This window comes from Biomphalaria glabrata, chromosome 4, assembly GCF_947242115.1.
Source record: "Biomphalaria glabrata chromosome 4, xgBioGlab47.1, whole genome shotgun sequence".
In the NCBI taxonomy this organism is placed as follows: Eukaryota; Metazoa; Mollusca; class Gastropoda; family Planorbidae; genus Biomphalaria; species Biomphalaria glabrata.
The window spans coordinates 31,413,780-31,434,022 of NC_074714.1; the positions used below are offsets into that span (position 1 = coordinate 31,413,780).

A 20,243-nucleotide genomic window follows, 5' to 3' on the forward strand; every position below is an offset into this window, starting at 1 on the left:
TGCCCCGACAGATCTGCAACTGGAACTGATTGACTTACAAAGCCAGACATCCCTGCTTGTGTCAAGTGCCCCGACAGATCTGCAACTGGAACTGATTGACTTACAAAGCCAGACATCCCTGCTTGTGTCAAGTGCCCCGACAGATCTGCAACTGGAACTGATTGACTTACAAAGCCAGACATCCCTGCTTGTGTCAAGTGCCCCGACAGATCTGCAACTGGAACTGATTGACTTACAAAGCCAGACATCCCTGCTTGACAAATTTCAAGTGATGCAGACCATTGACTTTACGCCATGTTACCTGCAGAAACGTTTCCAAATCTTCGAGAGCAAGCGCTAAGGATGATCACAATGTTTTCAAGCACTTATTTGTGTGAACAAACTTTTTCAATGATGAAACGGGCGAAAACCATGCTACGTAATGGCCTCACGGATGAACATCTTGATTCAGTGCTCCGACTTGGTGTTTCATCTATGCAACCAGATATTCAAAAGATTGTTTTGGATAAACTTCATGCATCACATTAATTTATGTAAGTAGGTCCACAAATAAAACTATTAAAAATAGCTTATTGTAGGCCTATATTTAATTTTTTTTTCTTTTTGGTGTTATGGCCCGCGACACGAATGCCGAGAATTAAAATGGCCCGCAGACCGAATAAGGTTGGGCATCACTGGATTAGAAACTTTCATTAATCAATGAGACATTGGAAGTTTTATCTTTTGTTTTTACGCGTCGGAAAGTGGTTTCATTTCTCTATTTAAAATGTGAGAAACATTGTAGCCAGTTTTACTACCAACTCATTTACTTATTTTTTGGTAAATATTTTTATGAATCCTCCAATCTCTAGGCGTAGTTTAACACGATTTTATTCGCGACTTTGTTTTGTAAGCCCGTTATATGTATGTGTTGTTTTTTTAAAACAAATTAAATTAAAAAAAACAAATTTTTTTTACAAATTATATATGTCGGCTTATTATCATGTTCCACAAAAAGTAAAGATCCGTTCTCTCTTCCTGGTAGATTCTACATTCAGAGTCCCATTACAGAAACACACAAGAGTTAAAGGTTAACCCTTGAAAACGCGTGTGGTAGTTTAGCCTCTAAACAGCAGAATCGTAATTCCATTTTGTATGCACTCATTGTAAAACAGCTCAGCACTTTAAGGGTTAATAGTGAGGGCCATAAAGTAGGAAAAGATGCATTTTTTAACCTTTTTTTTATGAAAAGGGGGGGGGTTCTAAATTTTGTTCTGACATTTTTGGCGGGACGGATGTGGCCCGCGGGCCGTATTTTGGGCATCGCTGCTTTAGAAGAAGCGTCACACTGAATAGTAACTGGCTTTTCAGGGTTAAAAATTGCAGAACTGGAGCTTCACTATGTGTTTTCTTTATTAGTTGGAAAGCATTTTCTTGCTCTGCATTCCACTGCCACAATACATCTTTCTTTAGCAATTCACGCAATGGACTGGTAATTGTTGACATGTTTGGAATGAAACTTGACAGAAAGTTAAACATCCCTAGCAGTCTTTGAATTCCTGTTCGATCTGTTGGTGCTGGCATCTCCATTATTGCTTTGATTTTAGCTGGATCTGGACGAATACCATCTGCTCCAAATTGTCTTCCGAGATAATTAACACCAGAAAGTTTATATTGTATCTTGTTCTTGTTGAACTTTACATTGTTCTTTCTAGCTCTCTCCAGAACATTTTCAAAAATTTGATCATGTTCTTTTTCATCTTTTGCTGCAATCAGCATGTCATCTGACATGATATGTACACCTGGGATGTCTCCGAATACTTGATAAGCACGTTTCTGTAATACTTCACTAGCTGAGGATATACCAAAAGGCATTCTCAAGAATCTGTATGTTCCAAACGGAGTATTGAATGTACATAAATAAGAGCTTGGTTCATCCAACTCAACTTGCCAATATGCATCCTTTTGATCAAGTATACTAAACACTTTTGCTGCTCCCAGTGAATTATTGATTTGATCAAATGTTGGTATAGTGAAATGTTCTCTCATTATATATTTGTTCAGTTCTCGGGGATCTAAACACAACCTCAAAGAATTATCTTTCTTCTTTGCTATAACCAAGTTATGAACCCATTCTGTTGGTTCATCAACTTCTGTGATCACTCCATCTTGTTGCATTTGTGTGAGTTTTCTTTTTAATTCTTCATAGAGTGATGGTGCAACTCTGCGCGCACATTGAATAACTGGTTTTGCATCTGACGTCAGTTTAATGTGATACTTCATTTTGTATGTACCGAGTCCTTCGAATACTTGCTTATATTTTTTCATCAACACTTGTGGAACTTCATTTTGTTGCTTGACATCGTGTACTTCGACATTTCTCTTTGCCTCAATTAGTTTTAAAGCAATAGATGTCTTCAGTCCTAGTATAGGATTTATACTTTTCTTGATCACGTACAGATCATCTTTAACTTCTACATCGCCGACTTTAAATGTGACCGATGCAACTCCCTTCATTTCTAATGCTTCATCCCCCAATGCTCGTAGGGTCGTATTTGAATTCTTTAACTAAGTATCAGTTTCTAAATTGTTCCACGTTGACTCTGATATCACATTAGCTTGTGCTCCTGTGTCAATCTTCATTTTGACTATTTTTCCCATAATATTGACATCAACCATCCAAACTTTGACATTGTTGTCAGTACCAATTGCCTCAAACCACAACTCATTTACTTGGCTTGACTGACTTTCATCTTCCAGTAAATCAACAGCCTTGAAGTGTTTCGTACGACATTTTACAGCGAAATGATTTCTTTTTTTACATTTTCTGCATGTCTGTCCAAATGCTGGGCAATTGTATTTTCCATGAGATCCACCACAAGATCTGCAATCTCTAATGAAACTTGTGACATGATTCTTTGCCATATTTTCCTGTGAGGTTTTGACTGGCTTTCTATCTTCTGTCTTCTTTAATTTATTAGCAGCATCCACATGTAGTCCTTTCATATCTATCATTTGGTTCTGGGTATGCTCGTCAGCACGAATTATGCTTGCTGCTTTCTCTAAAGTTAAGTCTACATCTCTCAGAAGTCTCTCTCACTCGATCCGACTGTATGCCACATACCAATCGATCTCTGATGAGTTCATCTCGAAGGTTGTCAAACTTGCATTCTTTTGCCAAATTCTTTAACTCAGTATAATACTGTTCAAACGTTTCTCCGTCTTTCTGCTTTCTTGAAAAGAATTTAAATCTGTCATACACAGTGTTGGACTTAGGCAAAAAATGATTCTGAAACCTTTCAATGAGTTTGTCTACAGTCTCATCTTCACATACTTGAAAAGTATTGTAGATGTCTCGAGCGGGTTCACCGATCAGGTGTAACAATAAAGCTTTCTTCACTGGCTCGGGCTTCGTATTTTTTTCAGTGGCGACCATAAACAGTTCAAAACTTTGTCTCCATTTTTTCCATCTTTCAGATAGATTACCGTCTAGTGACAACGGTTTAGGAGGATCGAATAATTCCATTATTCGTACAGATTCTAGATTCTAAATCTAGATCTAGATCTAACAACATGAACTAACGACACCACAAAAAAAATGTACTTTTAGCAATTTAGAAACCACTAGATCTAAATCTACCTGTTACCAGCACTTTAAAGCAATGTGACACTAGATTTGACACCTAATCGAACACCAGATCTGACACAAGATCTGAAACCAAATCTGACACCATGTTCTGTAGTCACAGATTAATAATAAATTACTGTAGACGTTACTATTTAATAATGATAATAACGAGACTGTCTTTATCAAGGTAGACATATATAACTAACTTTTATTTCCGTCCGATTCTTTGCTTTCGCATAAAACATAAACAACAAACAATGACGTAATATCTTCTAATATTAACACAACAATTAGCTTGTATGAATCAGTCACACATTGTTGACACGCTACAATTAGCTTGTATGAATCAGTCACACAATTAGTTTGTATGAATTAGTCAAACTGGCAACGTTACAATTGGGTGTAGTTTGGAGTCTTCGGACCAACAGAAGTTATTCTAAAATCGTCAAGTTTAAAACCTGAGCACACTTTATAAGCAGGAGTAGAGTTGTATTTTGTTCTACTAAATCAAGTCACAGAAAAACATAGACCTTGAACCGATCTATATCTATAAGGAATGAAGAAAACACCACCACCATAGATGAACTGTCAACAAACAAGAATTCAACAACACTATTTGGTTCAGAGGTTCTGAAACAATAAGTTTGTAAACAGTTGATTTGTATTACACATTTTTTATTGTAAACTAACACAACAACTACAGAACTAATATCTATGATATCATGTTTATACCACATCCAATTCTTCTTGAACAGACACTTGAATGGGTACATCAACTTGAGACCCTCTCACTGGATCTTCACGATGTACTTTAACAGCACTGGCACACACACATTCAAGAAAAAGGGGTGAGCAAATGCAACTGACATCCGGGGCTCTGTTGATTTTTTAGTTTGCACGAGAGCTGGTCTAGCCAATGAATGCTCACGTTATGTCCGATCAGAGCTGGTCTAGCCAATGAATGCTCACGTTATGTCCGATCTGGAAGTCATTTTTGGGATCAAAGTGACGAGAAAACTACCAACATATTTCAATAGAGATAAACAGGGGCAATAGAGGAGTAGACCGTGAGTGGAAAGGCGCCGTCACTACACTATCCCTGGAGTATTGGTGGATTAACATTGCCAGTATTAGCCTAAATTGGCCAGTCACTTCTGAAAATTTGCCTCATATAGATAATGAGCTTCACAGCTGAAAGATTAATACGATTGACCTCCTAAATAAAGCCATTTGCTTGTGTGGAGGGAGAAGAAGGGAAGTGTAATTAAACCGCAATTTCACATGTATTCACGTTATTGATCCCAATTGTACATTCACAGTTAATTCGGACAAAAACAACAACTTAGACATTTCATTACGCTCACCATCCACTAAACAGAGATTCGAACATTCTCTACCAGGTTGTGTCAAAGTTCAATAAAGACATTCATTTACTGGCTACCTGTTTGTGTTGAAATTTGTTTTCTCTTCAAAGCTTGTGTATCACTTTGACCACACACAAAAGATATTTGCACTGTATTGTGTCAACATTGACCGCACATAGATATCTACACAGTACTATATCAACATTGACCACACACAAACAAATATTTACACTCTACTGTATAAACGTTGACCACACACAGATATCTACAATCCAGTGTATCAACAGTGACCAAACCGATATCTACAGTCTTCGTGCTAACAGTAGAAGATAGGTAAGTGTAAGTTAGGTAAGTGTAAGATAGGTAAGTGTAAGATAGGTAAGTGTAAGTTAGGTAAGTGTAAGTTAGGTAAGTGTAAGATAGGTAAGTGTAAGTTAGGTAAGTGTAAGTTAGGTAAGTGTAAGATAGGTAAGTGTAAGATAGGTAAGTGTAAGATAGGTAAGTGACCAACTTACGAGGTAGGTGATGGGGGCGTACACTATTTCTCTCTAGAATTACATTCACATTTTCGGATAATATAGATACCATAACACGGTATATGCGTGTGTGTTTTGTTATGTTTACATAAATGATGAGTCTATTATAAACAAGATATTGCCCTGAAAATAAATGATGAGTCTATTATAAACAAGATATTGCCCTGAAAATAAATGATGAGTCTATTATAAACAAGATATTACCCTGAAAATAAATGATGAGTCTATTATAAACAAGATATTGCCCTGAAAATTGATCACTGATATAGTTTTTGATCTATGCAAATTGATTTTAAATTGTTTTTTTATTTTTAAAAAAGACGTAAAAGTTATGTCCAGACACAAGGGATACTCCCTTCAGAGAAGAGAGTCATTTTAACGGCAAAGTGGATTGGAATTTTTTAGACCTAAACATGGTGGAAGACTGCACAAATATAATTGAGGCTTTTCTTTACTTGGGCCGCTAGTGCTCTATGCGAGGAATGAACTAGTTAGAGCAAAATAAATCAAAAGGTCAAACCCCAGATTTCTTCTCATAACTCCTTGGCTAGGATTCTCTACTGCTCGTTAGTCTGACCTTATCAGTCTATGTATAGATAACTAGTCAGATATAACCCGCGGCTTGCGGGCCTAAGTTTGGGTATTACATCTATATCAAACATGGTGAATGTTCCCTTAACATTTTGCCACGAAAATGAAAGTAAAGTGTGAAAATGGGTTTACCAGTTTAGCCGACATATTAATATCAAATATAAAATACTGTGAAAACGGCTTTTTCCTATATGTCAAAAAGTTTCGCTCTTTGATAGAGATTTCATTTATTTTAGGACGTTTCCGCTGTGGGAGGGACATTAAACATACACTACGGTCTCCGCCGTGATCTTGAGAACATTTATGCCAAGTTTTATCAAGATTGGTCAAACGGTTTTGATTTCTATGAGGTAAATAGGCCTACATACATACGAATTTAAATACATACACATACATACATACTCCTTACATCTACTTTATATATTAGATACTTTGCTGAGTTCTTATTTGTTCTCACGTAGCATTAAACTTGTCAGTTGTTTTTTTTAAATAAATTCAATGGTATTGTTTCATTGTATTCTTCATTAAGCAAATTACTAAACGGGGTGTAGCACTGCAAACCACTTAAATAAGACATTGCCAACTTTGAACAAAAATAGTTCTAATAGTGGGAAATGGTTAGTTTAGTAGGCCTAAGTAGGCCTATACACTTTTCTAGAAACTTCTATTATGCTTTATTCTGTTTATAATAAACGAAACAAAATGCGTGTGTTCTGTTCCTTGATATTAGTTTTGTAAACGACGTTGTTGTTGTGTGTGGTGGCAAGGATATTAAAAAAAACAATCATTTCATTTTGTTGTAAACAAAGAACTGAGCTGCACAGTTCTCCTTGTCCACCCACATTCCTTATAAAGCTTTTCATACGATTTCAATGTATCAACAAGAATACATAAACAAGAGGAGACCTCGTCCATCTTCGCCAATGCTATGTCTTCCCTACAGTGTCATAGCAAGGAACTTTGGTTCAAGAACAATATGGTGGGCCTTCCCTTAGGTTGACAGAGACTAATCGAGTCATCCTGTATCAGTGCATTTATAACAACATTTCCGTCAATACACGTAGCACATTGTAGTAGGCCTAATAGTGTCGTGATACATAATTCAGTTACAAATTCTTCAAGTAGATCTAATAATGACATGATATTCAATTTAGTTACGAATTCTTCAAGTAGATCTAATAATGACATTATAGGCCTACTCAATGCCTGTGCGTCTTGTTAAAATTAATAAAACTATATTTCAATGGCTTTAGTCATGGGTCTGGGCGCAATGAAGCCCTTAGAACAATAGTTGCTTCGACACTGCTTCTCCAAGAGCTTGCAGCATTGCTGTTTGACAGTGTGACTTAATGGTAACAATTGCTATTAGTTTTGAGCACCTTTTTTCCAGCCAAAGTGTAGGCCTATAAATCAAGGAACTGGATACTGACAACTTTGAGACATCATCCTATCCAGCATTAACGTGTGACATCAATAGAGGGTGCGCATGACATAACGCAATCCTCATACAGGCTTTTTTTTTCCAAGGCTCAAAATACATTACAATTAGTGTAATTATTCCGTGCTGTTTTTTTTTTTTAATAATATTGTAGGATTCCTAATTAGATCTAGATCTATTTCATAAATAAAATGTAGATTCTGTTTCAAACTGAAATCAACTTAGATGTTGACACTTGAAGTTGCTGTTGACATTGATTCGTTGCGAGTAATGACATAACACTGATACAGACTTACAACGTGTCTAAGAGGACAACCATCAATGGACGGCCATTTTTGAAATAGCTTTATTGGCTTTGAATCATATTATGAAGACAACAACGAACACAGAATGACATGGTCAGAAACTATACAGAGTTATGTTCTCATTCAATAATCAGCTTGTGTAAAGTAGAACAAAACTAACTAGTCTACACAAATAAACAGCTCTGCTAACTTGGTGATCAATTTTTTAAAAAAAAAATGTCAAACCAAGTTTCACAACTCTTTGTCTTTAAAAAATATGTACAGCGTTACTTCCCTTTAGCGGGTGCTAAAAGTTCTATGTTCCTGTATATACACACACAACACTTGATAATGTCAACAGTTTCTAAATGAGCTTTACAACATAGTCAACACACCAATATAAAGTGTTATAACAGCCTTGCACTCTACACATGTACATCCACAACCACAATATACAAGTTCTAAAGCGCATTCACTAGGCATCCATCGATTCGCTTGACACATCACACAACTTCAAAGTGTTCTCTGATCATTTTCACAATTATTTTAGGATAGATTTTTATTACAGATGGGAAACGAACCGAACTCGAACCTCACTTATGACCGAACAGAACCGAACTCGAACTTTGAAACTGCTTGGTACGAACCGAACCGAACGAACGCTCCTTATCTTAACCGAACTAATTTTGCAATTTGTACATCCTTTTTTTAATTTTTGGTTTAAAAAAATATTAAAAAATTACTTAAATATTTTATTTAAATTCTAATGATTCCATTATACTTTGAAAACTTGGGAGGGGGGGGGGTATTTTGAAAACTTTAAAAAGAAAAAAAAGCGGCGCGCTGGGGTTCCCATGGGTTTTTCCGTATGTGCCGACTCCCACCTGGCCTTGAATTTTCGCGGGCTGTTTGCAATATTGGTTTTGAGTTGAATAGGCGCCCTCTAATTAGATCTAGATCTAGACTCTTGTTCCTAGAAAGTAGAAAGTCAACATTAAAATATTGTCACTTTTATTTGAGATGGCTGTTAGTTGAGAGTAGAATATTTTTTGCTGATTATAGAGTGTAGATATAAATCTACAATAAGTTCATTTGTGTTCTAGTTTAAAATAAATTTTAATTATCTTCTATTAAGTGAATTATTTTTACAAAATTGTTAAGTATTCCATATTGGAATATTATCAGTGGCGTAGCAAGGGTGGGGGGGGGAGGGGGAGAAATGGAAAATCTCCCCGGGCCCCCACTTGAGGGGGGCCCCAAATGAGTGTTTTTTTACAATATTCAATATTACGCAAAATGCAGGTGCCCCCAAAGAGGTCCAGCCCCTCCCGGGCCCCCAAATGATGAAAAATTCCTAGCAACGCCCCTGAATATTTTTACTATTATTTTGTTTTGAATTATTGATCATCAGTATTTTTAATGTAGCGTTTCTCAAACTTTGGGTCCAACCCCGTGGGTGGGGATGGCGAGTAGCCTACCATGAATTGGGGGATGGGGAGACGCAACTTCCTGACAAAAAGGGGTGTCATAGTGTGTGTGTGTGTTTCCTGTTGGCGGTAAGAAGAGGTTAAGCGACTGATTTGTGTTTATGCATTGAGTATGATGAGTAGCGTAATGCAAATGTGAAACGGCAGACAATCTTGAGACCTAGATTTCGTTTAAATATCAGTATATTTCATTAATATTACATCTCTATCAAAAGTTAAATATGTGAATAATGTAATAACAGTTAGGCTATATTGAGTTGTTCACATAAGAACTTTATTTTAAAGTTTAATAAGTTTATATGTTATTATAAGGCTTGTCTTCGAGTCCGAAGATGAGTGAGGAATGTTTTTCCCATGGCTGCGCAGTCCCAGATGTGACCTACATATTTTGCCACATCCAGGGCAAGCATAACCACTGTCTGCAGGTGGTCCATTTAGTTTTTCTTTTCGCGTCTGCGTTTGTCCTCGGCAGCGGATTTTCTTTTGGTCTCTAATGTGTATACCGCGGCCTTCGGGAGTGAACTCCAACTGACTCGTTCTGAGGCCGCATGTAACCAGGTGCTCTCTTCTATGTCAGCTAAGCAAAGTTGACTCCTAAGCTGGTCTTTAAAGCGTTTCCGTGGGGCGCCTCTGTTATGGCGGCCACCTTTTAGCTCACAAAAAAAAATAAGACTGTCTTTGGCATACGTTCGTCTCCCATACGGGATACGTGCCCTGCCCAGCGTAACTGACGGACCATAAAAAGTCCCTCTATACTATCCATACCGGTAAAAATATAAAACGCCTTTATTGGTTCAATTGTACTAGCTGTTTGTAAGCGACAAACCAACGACCAACTAACAAGGAGAGGGGGCGTCGAAAACAAAATTTTATTTTCAGTTTAACTTATCTGAATATTAGTATAATTACATGTTTAAAAATTAAAATATATTAAGTAGGAGATGTCATTTTATCTTCTAATAAGACCTTGTCAACTGTAGACTGCTTTTTGCGAGGCGCGTATGCACAATATGGGTCAAAACGTTTTGAAGAAAACATTTTAAAACATCTCCGCTATTGAGATTCTTCTGCATTTTTTGTCTCAAAATAGTCGAATTTCTTCCATATATTGCAATTTATTATAGTGACGACTTATGTGTGAAAAAAAAATCCTCGATAGAGACGTCTTTACACGAAGAATATTTGTTTTTTTATTATGATGAATAGTGCGTTCTGAAAGAAAGCACATCGATATTAGCCTTTTAAAAAAAAATATCTCTTCTTACTAAGATAAAAAGGTTAGAATACGCTTAGCGCCGAGTCATGCCCAGAATTAAACCACTTGCCGACTTGAGCAAAAACCTGCCGCATCTTTAATTCTATCTCCATTAAGAAATTTTTACAATGCTTAAAATGTATGTAGGCAACATTATTTTGGAAAAAGTATTGCCCATAGGCCTATTATATGTTGCAAAGTATTTGTTTTATGTAAAAATTAAACTTAAAGTGTTTTATCTGATAAATTGTATTAAACCTTATAACTTAATTTTGCATAATTTCATAACATCGAACCGAGCCGAACCCGAACTTTAGACCTGACCGAACCGAACCCGAACTATACTCGTCATCAAACCGAACCGAACTCGAACTTAAATCTGACCGAACCGAACCCGAACTTTAAAAGTTGGGCTCGATTCCCATCTCTAATTTTTATACTACCATCAGACTGGAGAACTAGAATAGGTATGCTGGTATCAGAAAAAAAAAACAGCAAAACAAACAGAAGTGACTGAAAAGAAAAATAGTTTTTCTTGAATTTTTTTAGAATGGGTTCAGTTATTATGATTAGAAAAATGTGTACTTAACATTTCAATGAGTAGTCTGCATGTCTGTATTAGGCACTATTTGTAGTGATCAGAGATTTCATTTTGTTGCCAGACGTATTTTTTTGTTGATTGCATGAGTTCGTTCAAAAGTAAATACTTATTTCTTCTCAACGAATGACAGTGTAATACTAAAACAGTTAAGGGGGAAGGGGTGGGGATATAATCAATCAGATAGTTGATACAAAAACATATCATAAGAAGTGAATAAACAGAAATACAAAAAAAAAAAAAAAAAAAAAAAAAAAACACAAACTTATGAAAAAAAAAAAGAAAGAAAATTGGCATCAGAAACGGGTGAATGAATTCTAAATCAATGTTGTGTAGCTAGGAAGTAAAGTCAGAACACAAAGCTCTTCCTACTCCAATGAAATCAAAAGCAGTGAAACACATCAAACTCTTTTTCTAGCACACTTAAGTTTGCCCATGCTCAGTTTTTCATTTCTCAGAGACACTTGAAATGTTCTTTACATTTCACAGGAACTTACTTCATTTGTACATAAGACAAAGAAACATTCATTAGTAAATGTAACAAACAATCTACATGAATGGTAACTTATCAGATAATAGAGTTTAAACGTAAGGTTTTTGAAAATCCTAGGCAGATAATGCTGCTGAAAATCTATTAACAGTACATGAAGTGAACAGCAGATGCCATGAAACAGTATATGGTAACAAAACAACTTCTCAGAGCAAATAGTTTTACATACTATAGAAGCTCTCAACAAAGAACAGAAGACTAGACAGAAAGATAGAAGCTCTTAAAAAGAACAGAATAGATAGAAGCTACAAGGACAATAAGCTTCCTTCAATATATAAACATTTCAAAATAGATGGCAAGGATCGTCTAGTAATATGTAGGTCAGTTAAGTATAGGGACATTAACCAAACACTCATGCACAAAAACTTTCTGTTTGACTTACAAAAAAAAACTACACAAAGGAAACCAGAGCATGATGTCATAATGACAAACCATTTAGCATAATTTTTAGCCTAACAAGAAGTCAACTGATTGGGGCATCCAGTTAGCATGACATCAAGCTTAGAAACTTGATTGAAATTTTAAAAAAAAATGGATTAATAGATTGAAAGGAAAATAAATAAATTCTTTTTAACAACCATTACTGTTGAAAAAAAGAAATCTAGTTAGTAATTTATGGTTGAAAAAAACAATGGTTTTGATAAATTTGGAATTTAAACATTTGATACTATCTGGCTAGCAACTTCTCATCCATTTAATCATTGACTAGATTTGGAAAAAAACTTCACACAGCAGACCTAAGCACTAACAACAAAAGAACATAAATTATGGAATGTTAAAGATCTCATAAACTAGTCTAGCTAATGTTGTACACATTGAAAATGATTACTTTATCCTAGAATTGTGTTTCAATACAGACTACAGTAACTAGATCACTGAAACTACTGTACCAACAAGTTACACTAATGTGATGAGCTTAGACTTACTGATAGGTGAATGCATTGCTGCATGATAAGTGACAGTCAGAAGTGTTTGTTTAAATTATAAACTAACTATAACATATTACTTTTCATGAAATATGATAGCTCTAACATTTCACCCTTACTTATGCCCCCCCCCCCAAAAAAAAAAAACAACAAATAAATTTTAAAAAAAGTAAAGGGACATTTTAAAAATATTATTAAAAACTGACCAAAGTAGTTTCTACAGCACATATCAAAGAAAATTTTAAGGGTTTCAGAAATGTAATAATTTTTTTTTTTTTTTTTTTTTTTTTTTTTTTTTTTTTTTCAAACCATGTGCCAACCTACAAATTATGTGCATCAGACATGTAGCAAGTCAAGTGTGGGCTTATTAAAAATACAGAAACTGCTTTAAAGAAAAGTGTAGACAAAAATAACAGAACTCAAATTCCTTGCAAGAGAATTTAAGAATTGGTACTCTACTTTTAAAAAGAGAATTGTTAATTTTCTAAGTTAAGTTACGTATTTGTTATAAATAAATAAATAAATAAATAAATAGAATCTATTCTATGATGATTTATCACAGTCAACACTTTTCTCTACAAACATTTGTAGTGCAACATCACAAATAGTCTGCTATAATTAACTTTAGCTTGATTGAAAAGTTGTCACCACCATGATTTGAAGTCATCAGTATATAGTTTACATCAATTGTTTTGGATAATGTTGCCCTTCATGTATGACTTCTCTTAGACGCAGTCTCAGTTATAATTTCTTTAGAATAGTTTAGCCCAACAAGCTAAATGTTACAAAACAGCTTCATTATAAATAGGCTATACTGCATTTCCATATCATCTGAGCAAGCTTTGACTAAATTGCAAACTTTCTTGGATTTCAAAATTTTATAAAATAAAAGAGAACTTCTGGATTTCTTATATCCCCCTGCTAAGCACAAAGCTATAACATTTCTAAACTTTAAACTTGAAACAAAAAAAATATAACAGCAAAAACAAAAGGAAAAAAAATAGTCAAAACCAGCTGTAAGGGTCTTATAGATAAATGTGTCTCACAAGAACAGTCTAAAAAGTAAATTAGTCAACAAGAAAAATATTAGAGTAGCAAAAATAAAAAAAAACAACAATAAAGAAATAAATGTTAATATAACAAAAATATTTGCAAACAAAACTTTAAAAAAAATTATTTACAGCGCAGATGATATGAAATAACTAGTTAGGTAACAAAGCATAACAAAATAGAAATAAGCACTGCTGTGAGAAATCATAATGTATAGAACAAAACATTGTACAAAGGTTCTTTCCAATGAAATGAAAGTGTCTTGTGAATTATGTCTAATATAAATATAATATATATCTTCCTAAACTTTTTTTCTTTTCTTCTGTCTTTTTCTTGTTTTTATTTTATTTTTAGTCTGAGTTATGTTTAAAACTGGCAATACATTATTATGTACACTTTGGGTTGTAGTTTTTGTGTCCTCATTGGTTGATAGAGTGAAATTATTAGTTTCTAATGTTTGTATTTTAATATTTTTAGAGCTATGTATTTCACTACTCATATTTGTTTTGTTATTAGTGCTGGATACATACAAAATATTACTTTCTAAGGTAGAATTAGTTTTCATTTGATCAGTAACATTTTTAACAAAGCCATCCTCTCTTGATGGTGTTTGCTCAATGGCAAACTCAGTGTTATCCTCACTGCTGGTGGAGTTCCCTCCCCTGTTTATGATAAGCTCATGTTCAGACCAATAATGAACATCTTTGAACTCACCACTTTCTGTAGGATGAGCATTTTTTAGAAGGGAAAATAAAGAGTCTTGATTCACTAACCTTCTGGGCAAGTAGGACACATTTCTAGAGGGAAGTGAACTTTTCAATGGTGGATAAAAGTTATACTTTGAACCATTAGAGGAAACATTTATCCTTGGAGTGTTGGTGTTATTGTGGAAAGCATTTCTTTTTGCTTCTTGCTCATAGAAAGAAGACTGATCTCCCTTGTGGACGTAAATTCTCAATTTCTCATCATTGTTGCTTAAAGGATTGTCATTGTAAGAACGGAAACCTCTGTAATGACTGCTAGCTGAATGGTCTTGAGTAGATCTGCTTGAACCAACACTGGATGGTCTCAATGTACTGAGGAAGGCAGTGGGGGTAGACAGCACATATCTGTCTTGGTAATACTTACTATACCTTATCATATAATTTCTATCCTGGCTGCGCTGCCTTTGGTGAACAGGAAGCTGGTAATGTAACCTCCCCATATGGCCTAACCTTTGACCTTGTGTGCTAGATGGGATAGATTTAGTAGGGCTTACCCCTGACCATGAACCTTCCTTCCAAGTTCCCTCAGGTCTCTGACATTGAGCTTTACAATTCTGGAGTTCAGGAGGTTTTTTTTTAGGATCACAGTTGGAGTTGGCAAGTATGTCATTGTTGGGGAGTTGACAGACAACTAATCTTTTCTGTATACCTTCTGAGTCACAGTCACTAGCTGAACACTAAAAATAAATAGGAGAGAGAAACAAATAGGTTAAACATGGGATACTTTCATTTGTTACATATACATACATATCCAATTCAAAAGTAAAGACCTATGACTAAACACTTAGTTATGTTCTATGCAATGAATTTTTCCATATATTAAAAAGCAATCAAGTATGACAAGCTTTTATATAGTGAATGAATTGTGACTGTCAAGTGTTTTAAGTTTATGTAAAGTGTTTTAAATTGTATTTTAAGTTTATGTAAATTTTGTTTTAAGTTTGAGTAAAGTGAGGGATGCTTATGTACGTTGTAGGTCAACCTCATATAGGATGATAGTTTCTTTTTTTTTAATTATAAATCTAACTAGTCATATATTTTTTTTTTCAAAATTAGTTAAAAAAAAAAGTTTAAGTAGCTTTAATTTTTAAAAATGACATAATGTGAAAAAAAATTTTCTAACCAAAAAAAAAAATGTTCTCAGTATTTACTTAAAAAACTGTTTTAAAATAACAAAATAAATTTGTTTGTCATAGCCTGTAAACTATTAAATTAATACATAAATACAGGATAGAATGTAATTTAACAAATCAAATATCTTACATTAGACCAGACATCTGTTTTCCAACTTGGGCAAGCTCCACTGTCACAGGCTTTAAATTCATCAGGTCTTAAAGTGATATCACAGTTCTTACTTGGACCCTTCTCATCACTGCAGACAACAAGACGTCTTTCCCATCCAGAGCCACATGTGCTAGAACACTGCAATATCAGTTTATGTATATTAGTTGATAGGAAATAGGGGAAAAGGATTAATATAACAAAGATTTAATAAGTTTATTATACTTTATACTTTATTTTATAAGTATTAATAAACTAGCTGGAATGAAGTTAATAGAATGTCAAATTTTCAAAATGAATTTAAGTGTAATGGAAGAGGAAAGTAGGCTGATGAAGAAACATTTCTTTGTAGAAGATGATCACTATCTTATTTTACATGAACTCCAAAATGGCTGTAGAATCCAATATTTGTTTTTAACCACTAATTATGCTAGGGCATTGGTAGAAAAGGCCTTAAGTTGTCTTGACATCTGAGCATGATTGTGAAGGAAACAGGAAGAGTTCTTTCAAGTCAGTATTCAAACCTTTTTAGAACATTTGGGATGACAATTAGAAATATGAAATAATAATTGTGTTCCTTTATACATTAGCTCCCTTGTTGACTTCAATTACCAAGTCGTTCATCACAGGCTTCTTCTAGCCTTCTTTGATGTTATATCTTTTATTATTAAAGTACTTTCTTCAAAAATAAGAAATCATATTTTTATTTTAATCTCTATAAAGAAATAGTTTTCAAGGAATCATTGGGTAGATACAATTAGAAGTCCAGGTTTTTATTTGATTAGACAATATTTGTTTGAGAAATGGTGTTCTAAAACTTTGGGTCATGATAAATGATAATTCTACTTCTCTTAAAACCTAAATTCCTTGGTATTAAAAGAATTGCTACATTTTAGTTAACCATACTGTATTATTTTAATATAAAGCTCTTTTTTTATGATCATATTTTAAACTCTACATATTACTCTGCTATTGGCAATTTTGAACTATCTTTAAGCTATCTCATGAACAGGTATTACAGTAATCTCTTACACTGCTTCAAAGCTATTTCTAAAACTTTCTCTCTTCAACTGTTTCTAAAACTATATTTCTTACACTACTCCAAGGTCCAATTCTCCAGTGGCTGGTGCCCACAACTTTATTACTTGTGATGACAGCAATGCTAAGATCTTCATGACTTAGACATGTCCCTCTGTTACACTGTATCTCTGTTTCTGGTTTGACACTCACATCACAGAACCTTTCATCCTGGCGTTGTTTATTGAATGTACAGCTAACATATCGAATCTGAACACCACTCCCACAGGTGACTGAACACTAATGAAATACAATTTTTAAAAATTACAATGATACGATTATGTGATGAATGTATGCTTTGCTACTGTGTATAAATTTATATCTGTGAGTAAATATGTTTTTATTTTATGCTTCTATCTAAAAGTAGTAGTTGTTATTTTGTGATATAATATTCAAAATTATGAAAAACAATATTGCAATAACAAAAAAATTAAAATGCTATTTAGTTTCTGACTTGTTACACACTATTTTAAGAATATAATTTTACTAATTATTAGAATCTAAGTCCAAATATACAATTTTAAAAAAGGAGTAATATTTACATCACTCCAGTCTCCCTGATGCCAGTGGCCACATGGCCTTAGGAAGCAGTTTTCTTTACTAGCTGGCCGCTGTAGATGTGAACATTCTGATTCATCCAGTACAGTTCCATTATATGCTGTGCAACTGACTACTCTGTATTTGGTGCCAGAATCACACAGGGAAGAACACTAGAAGAATGTTGTGAAATACATTCAAGTACAAGTTTAGAGTTAGAGCAATTCATTTTTTTACCCCACAGTATTAAAAGAGGTTGTTATCTAAGAAATAAACCATTCCTAACAATTATGTTTGTGTTTCAGTAAAATAACTGCCTGTTTCTAGAAACAGGTTGACAGTAAATAAAATAACACTTCATTCAGATAGTATACAGACTAGCAACATAAAACTCTATCACTTTACATGAAGGCTGAAAAATGCTGATTAATATAAAAAATTAAGGATGTATTAATTCTTTTTGTAACTGTTAAGATATTTACAAGAAACAAGTGCTCCAAATGGTTTTTGTTCTGTAATTCTGTCTAGAAGTTTAAAGAGATTTAAGCTAAGTTTTCAAAATGTTATTTTCCTGAATAGTTTGATCTTATGTTACTTAAGTAACAACTCAAAACAAATGAACTACCTCTGTCCAAGCTCCAGCTCTCCAGAAGCCTCCTTTAGAGACAGACTTAATGGTTGTTGTAGAAGTAGGTGCTTCTGTTGGACATGGTCCCAGGAAACATGGCTGCCTGTCATTAACCTTTCTACTAGCATCACAAACATCATCCTCTTGTGAGAAGTTGCCAGTGCGACATTTCACAGCCCTCATATTGACACCTTTACCACAGGTTACTGAACACTGAAATGAGAAATTTAAATTTGATATAAAATAGAGGCTACAATAAGGTTTATTTAGAGATGATTTTATATAAAGCTTGTATGGATTTAAGGTACTGGGTTTCCATATTTTTACTTCATCTATGTAAAGAATTTCAGAGAGCAATACTTACAGGCCCCCAGCCACCTGCTGTCCACTCTGGACACTCCTTCAGAGTACATTCTTTTTTATTGACTGGTTTTTTTTTGGAACAGAGGCCATCTTCCACTTTTTGATTTCCTTGAACACACAAAACTTTTCTTTGTTTGTAACCATACCCACATGTCACTGAACACTAGACAGAAACAGAAATTGTAGTTCAATGGTCCAGAAACAGGGACATTACAAACAAAAAATATTTAAAACCTTGTCATCTAAGTACTATCGCTTTACCCCAGTCCACTGTGTAGTTGTCCACTCAGCACACTGTGGGTTGCTACAATGGCGTGTCAACTCTTTGTCTTTACCAGCACACTCTTTGTCTGGCAGCTCTTTGGCAGTATCATCCACACATTTGGCTTGTCTGTGTTGTAAACCATCACCACAACTTGAGGAGCACTGTACATTGATTGTTAAGTGTTCAATCATTTAATATATGATTTGGTCAGCTTTTAATGATTATTTGTCTAGACTCAACTTATAAAAAAAAATATTTTGTTAATTTTAATTATTTTTTTAAACTATTCATTTCAGTATAAATTTGATAACACTTAATCGTGAACAAAAAAATTATTTGCATGAAAAATAGAATAAGGGCTTGGGGTGACTTGGGTTTCATTACCAGGTAGTGTCTATTTTTTAAATTAAAAATAGTAATTCAATAAAATGCTCTCACAGGATTGGGTTAAGTCAGAATGAAAAGTTGTCAAAGGTGTCCATCTTAAATGCTACATAAACATTATCACATTGATAAAAAACATTGAAAAAAACAAATTTTTGGAATAGTTTTTTTCAAAATACATTGAGAAGTCTGTGTAATCCTCCAGAAAAGTTGATATTTAAATAGGATTTATTCTCTTCCACATAGATTTAATAATTAGGACAATATGATATCCGAAGAACAGAGAAATGTGATTGGTTGTCAGGCTGGTCATAAATAACCTATGTTCCACTTTTTAAAAAAAAGTCATTTTCTGTTTGAAGAACAACTTACTTGTGACCACTCTGTATATGTCCAGTAGGTGGGCAGACAAGAACCATCACAAGGTACATGCTCATCTGGCTTAGCACCATACAGTTTGATACATTCTTTATCATGAATAATGACAACATTTTTATAGTCTGTTACTTTCACACAGTGAACCAGCTGGCGTCTCATTCCTTTACCACATCTGACTGGACACTCCTCATTCTTAAACACTCTCCAACTTCAAGTAAACAATAGAAGCAAAAAACTATGAGTAAACAACAGATCAGAAACAACTACAAGTAAACAACAGACCAGAAACAACTAATGCAAACAACAGACTAGAAACAACTATATGCAAACAACAGATCAGAAACAACTATATGCAAACAACAGACCAGAAACAACTATATGCAAACAACAGACTAGAGACAACTACAAGTAAACAACAGAGCAAAAACAACTACAAGTAAACAACAGACCAGAAACAACTACAAATAAACAACAGACCAGAAACAACTACAAATAAACAACAGACCAGAAACAACTACAAATAAACAACAGACCAGAAACAACTACAAGTAAACAACAGTCCAGAAACAACTACAAATAAACAACAGTCCAGAAACAACTACAAGTAAACAACAGTTCAGAAACAACTACAAATAAACAACAGACCAGAAACAACTACAAATAAACAACAGACCAGAAACAACTACAAGTAAACAATACAAGTTTAATAATCAAGATTTTTTTTTAGACATGCTAACAAACATTATAACAAAGAAATGCTTATGTCCTTATTGAAAATTAATAAAATTAGATCAAGCTAAAAATCATTTTATACACACACAAAAATGTCTGTGAATATCTAAAGCTTATAGACTTGATAAATTAGTAAATGAAAAAATTA

The 20,243-nt window shown here is 34.2% G+C and overlaps 1 protein-coding gene across 1 annotated transcript in view; it reads right to left on the reverse strand.

Moving 5' to 3' along the window:
* The window catches only part of LOC106071041 (A disintegrin and metalloproteinase with thrombospondin motifs 9-like), a 145,779-nt gene that overhangs the window by 27,926 nt on the left and 97,610 nt on the right, over positions 1–20,243 (reverse strand). The window contains exons 23-30 of the mRNA XM_056027552.1: positions 19,358–19,571; positions 18,598–18,762; positions 18,338–18,499; positions 17,971–18,186; positions 17,351–17,518; positions 16,827–17,048; positions 15,714–15,872; positions 14,945–15,127 (exon numbers count right to left, since the gene is read on the reverse strand). Of these exons, the coding sequence (XP_055883527.1) occupies positions 14,945–15,127; positions 15,714–15,872; positions 16,827–17,048; positions 17,351–17,518; positions 17,971–18,186; positions 18,338–18,499; positions 18,598–18,762; positions 19,358–19,571 (1,489 nt within the window). The remainder of the gene's footprint in view (positions 1–14,944; positions 15,128–15,713; positions 15,873–16,826; positions 17,049–17,350; positions 17,519–17,970; positions 18,187–18,337; positions 18,500–18,597; positions 18,763–19,357; positions 19,572–20,243) is intronic.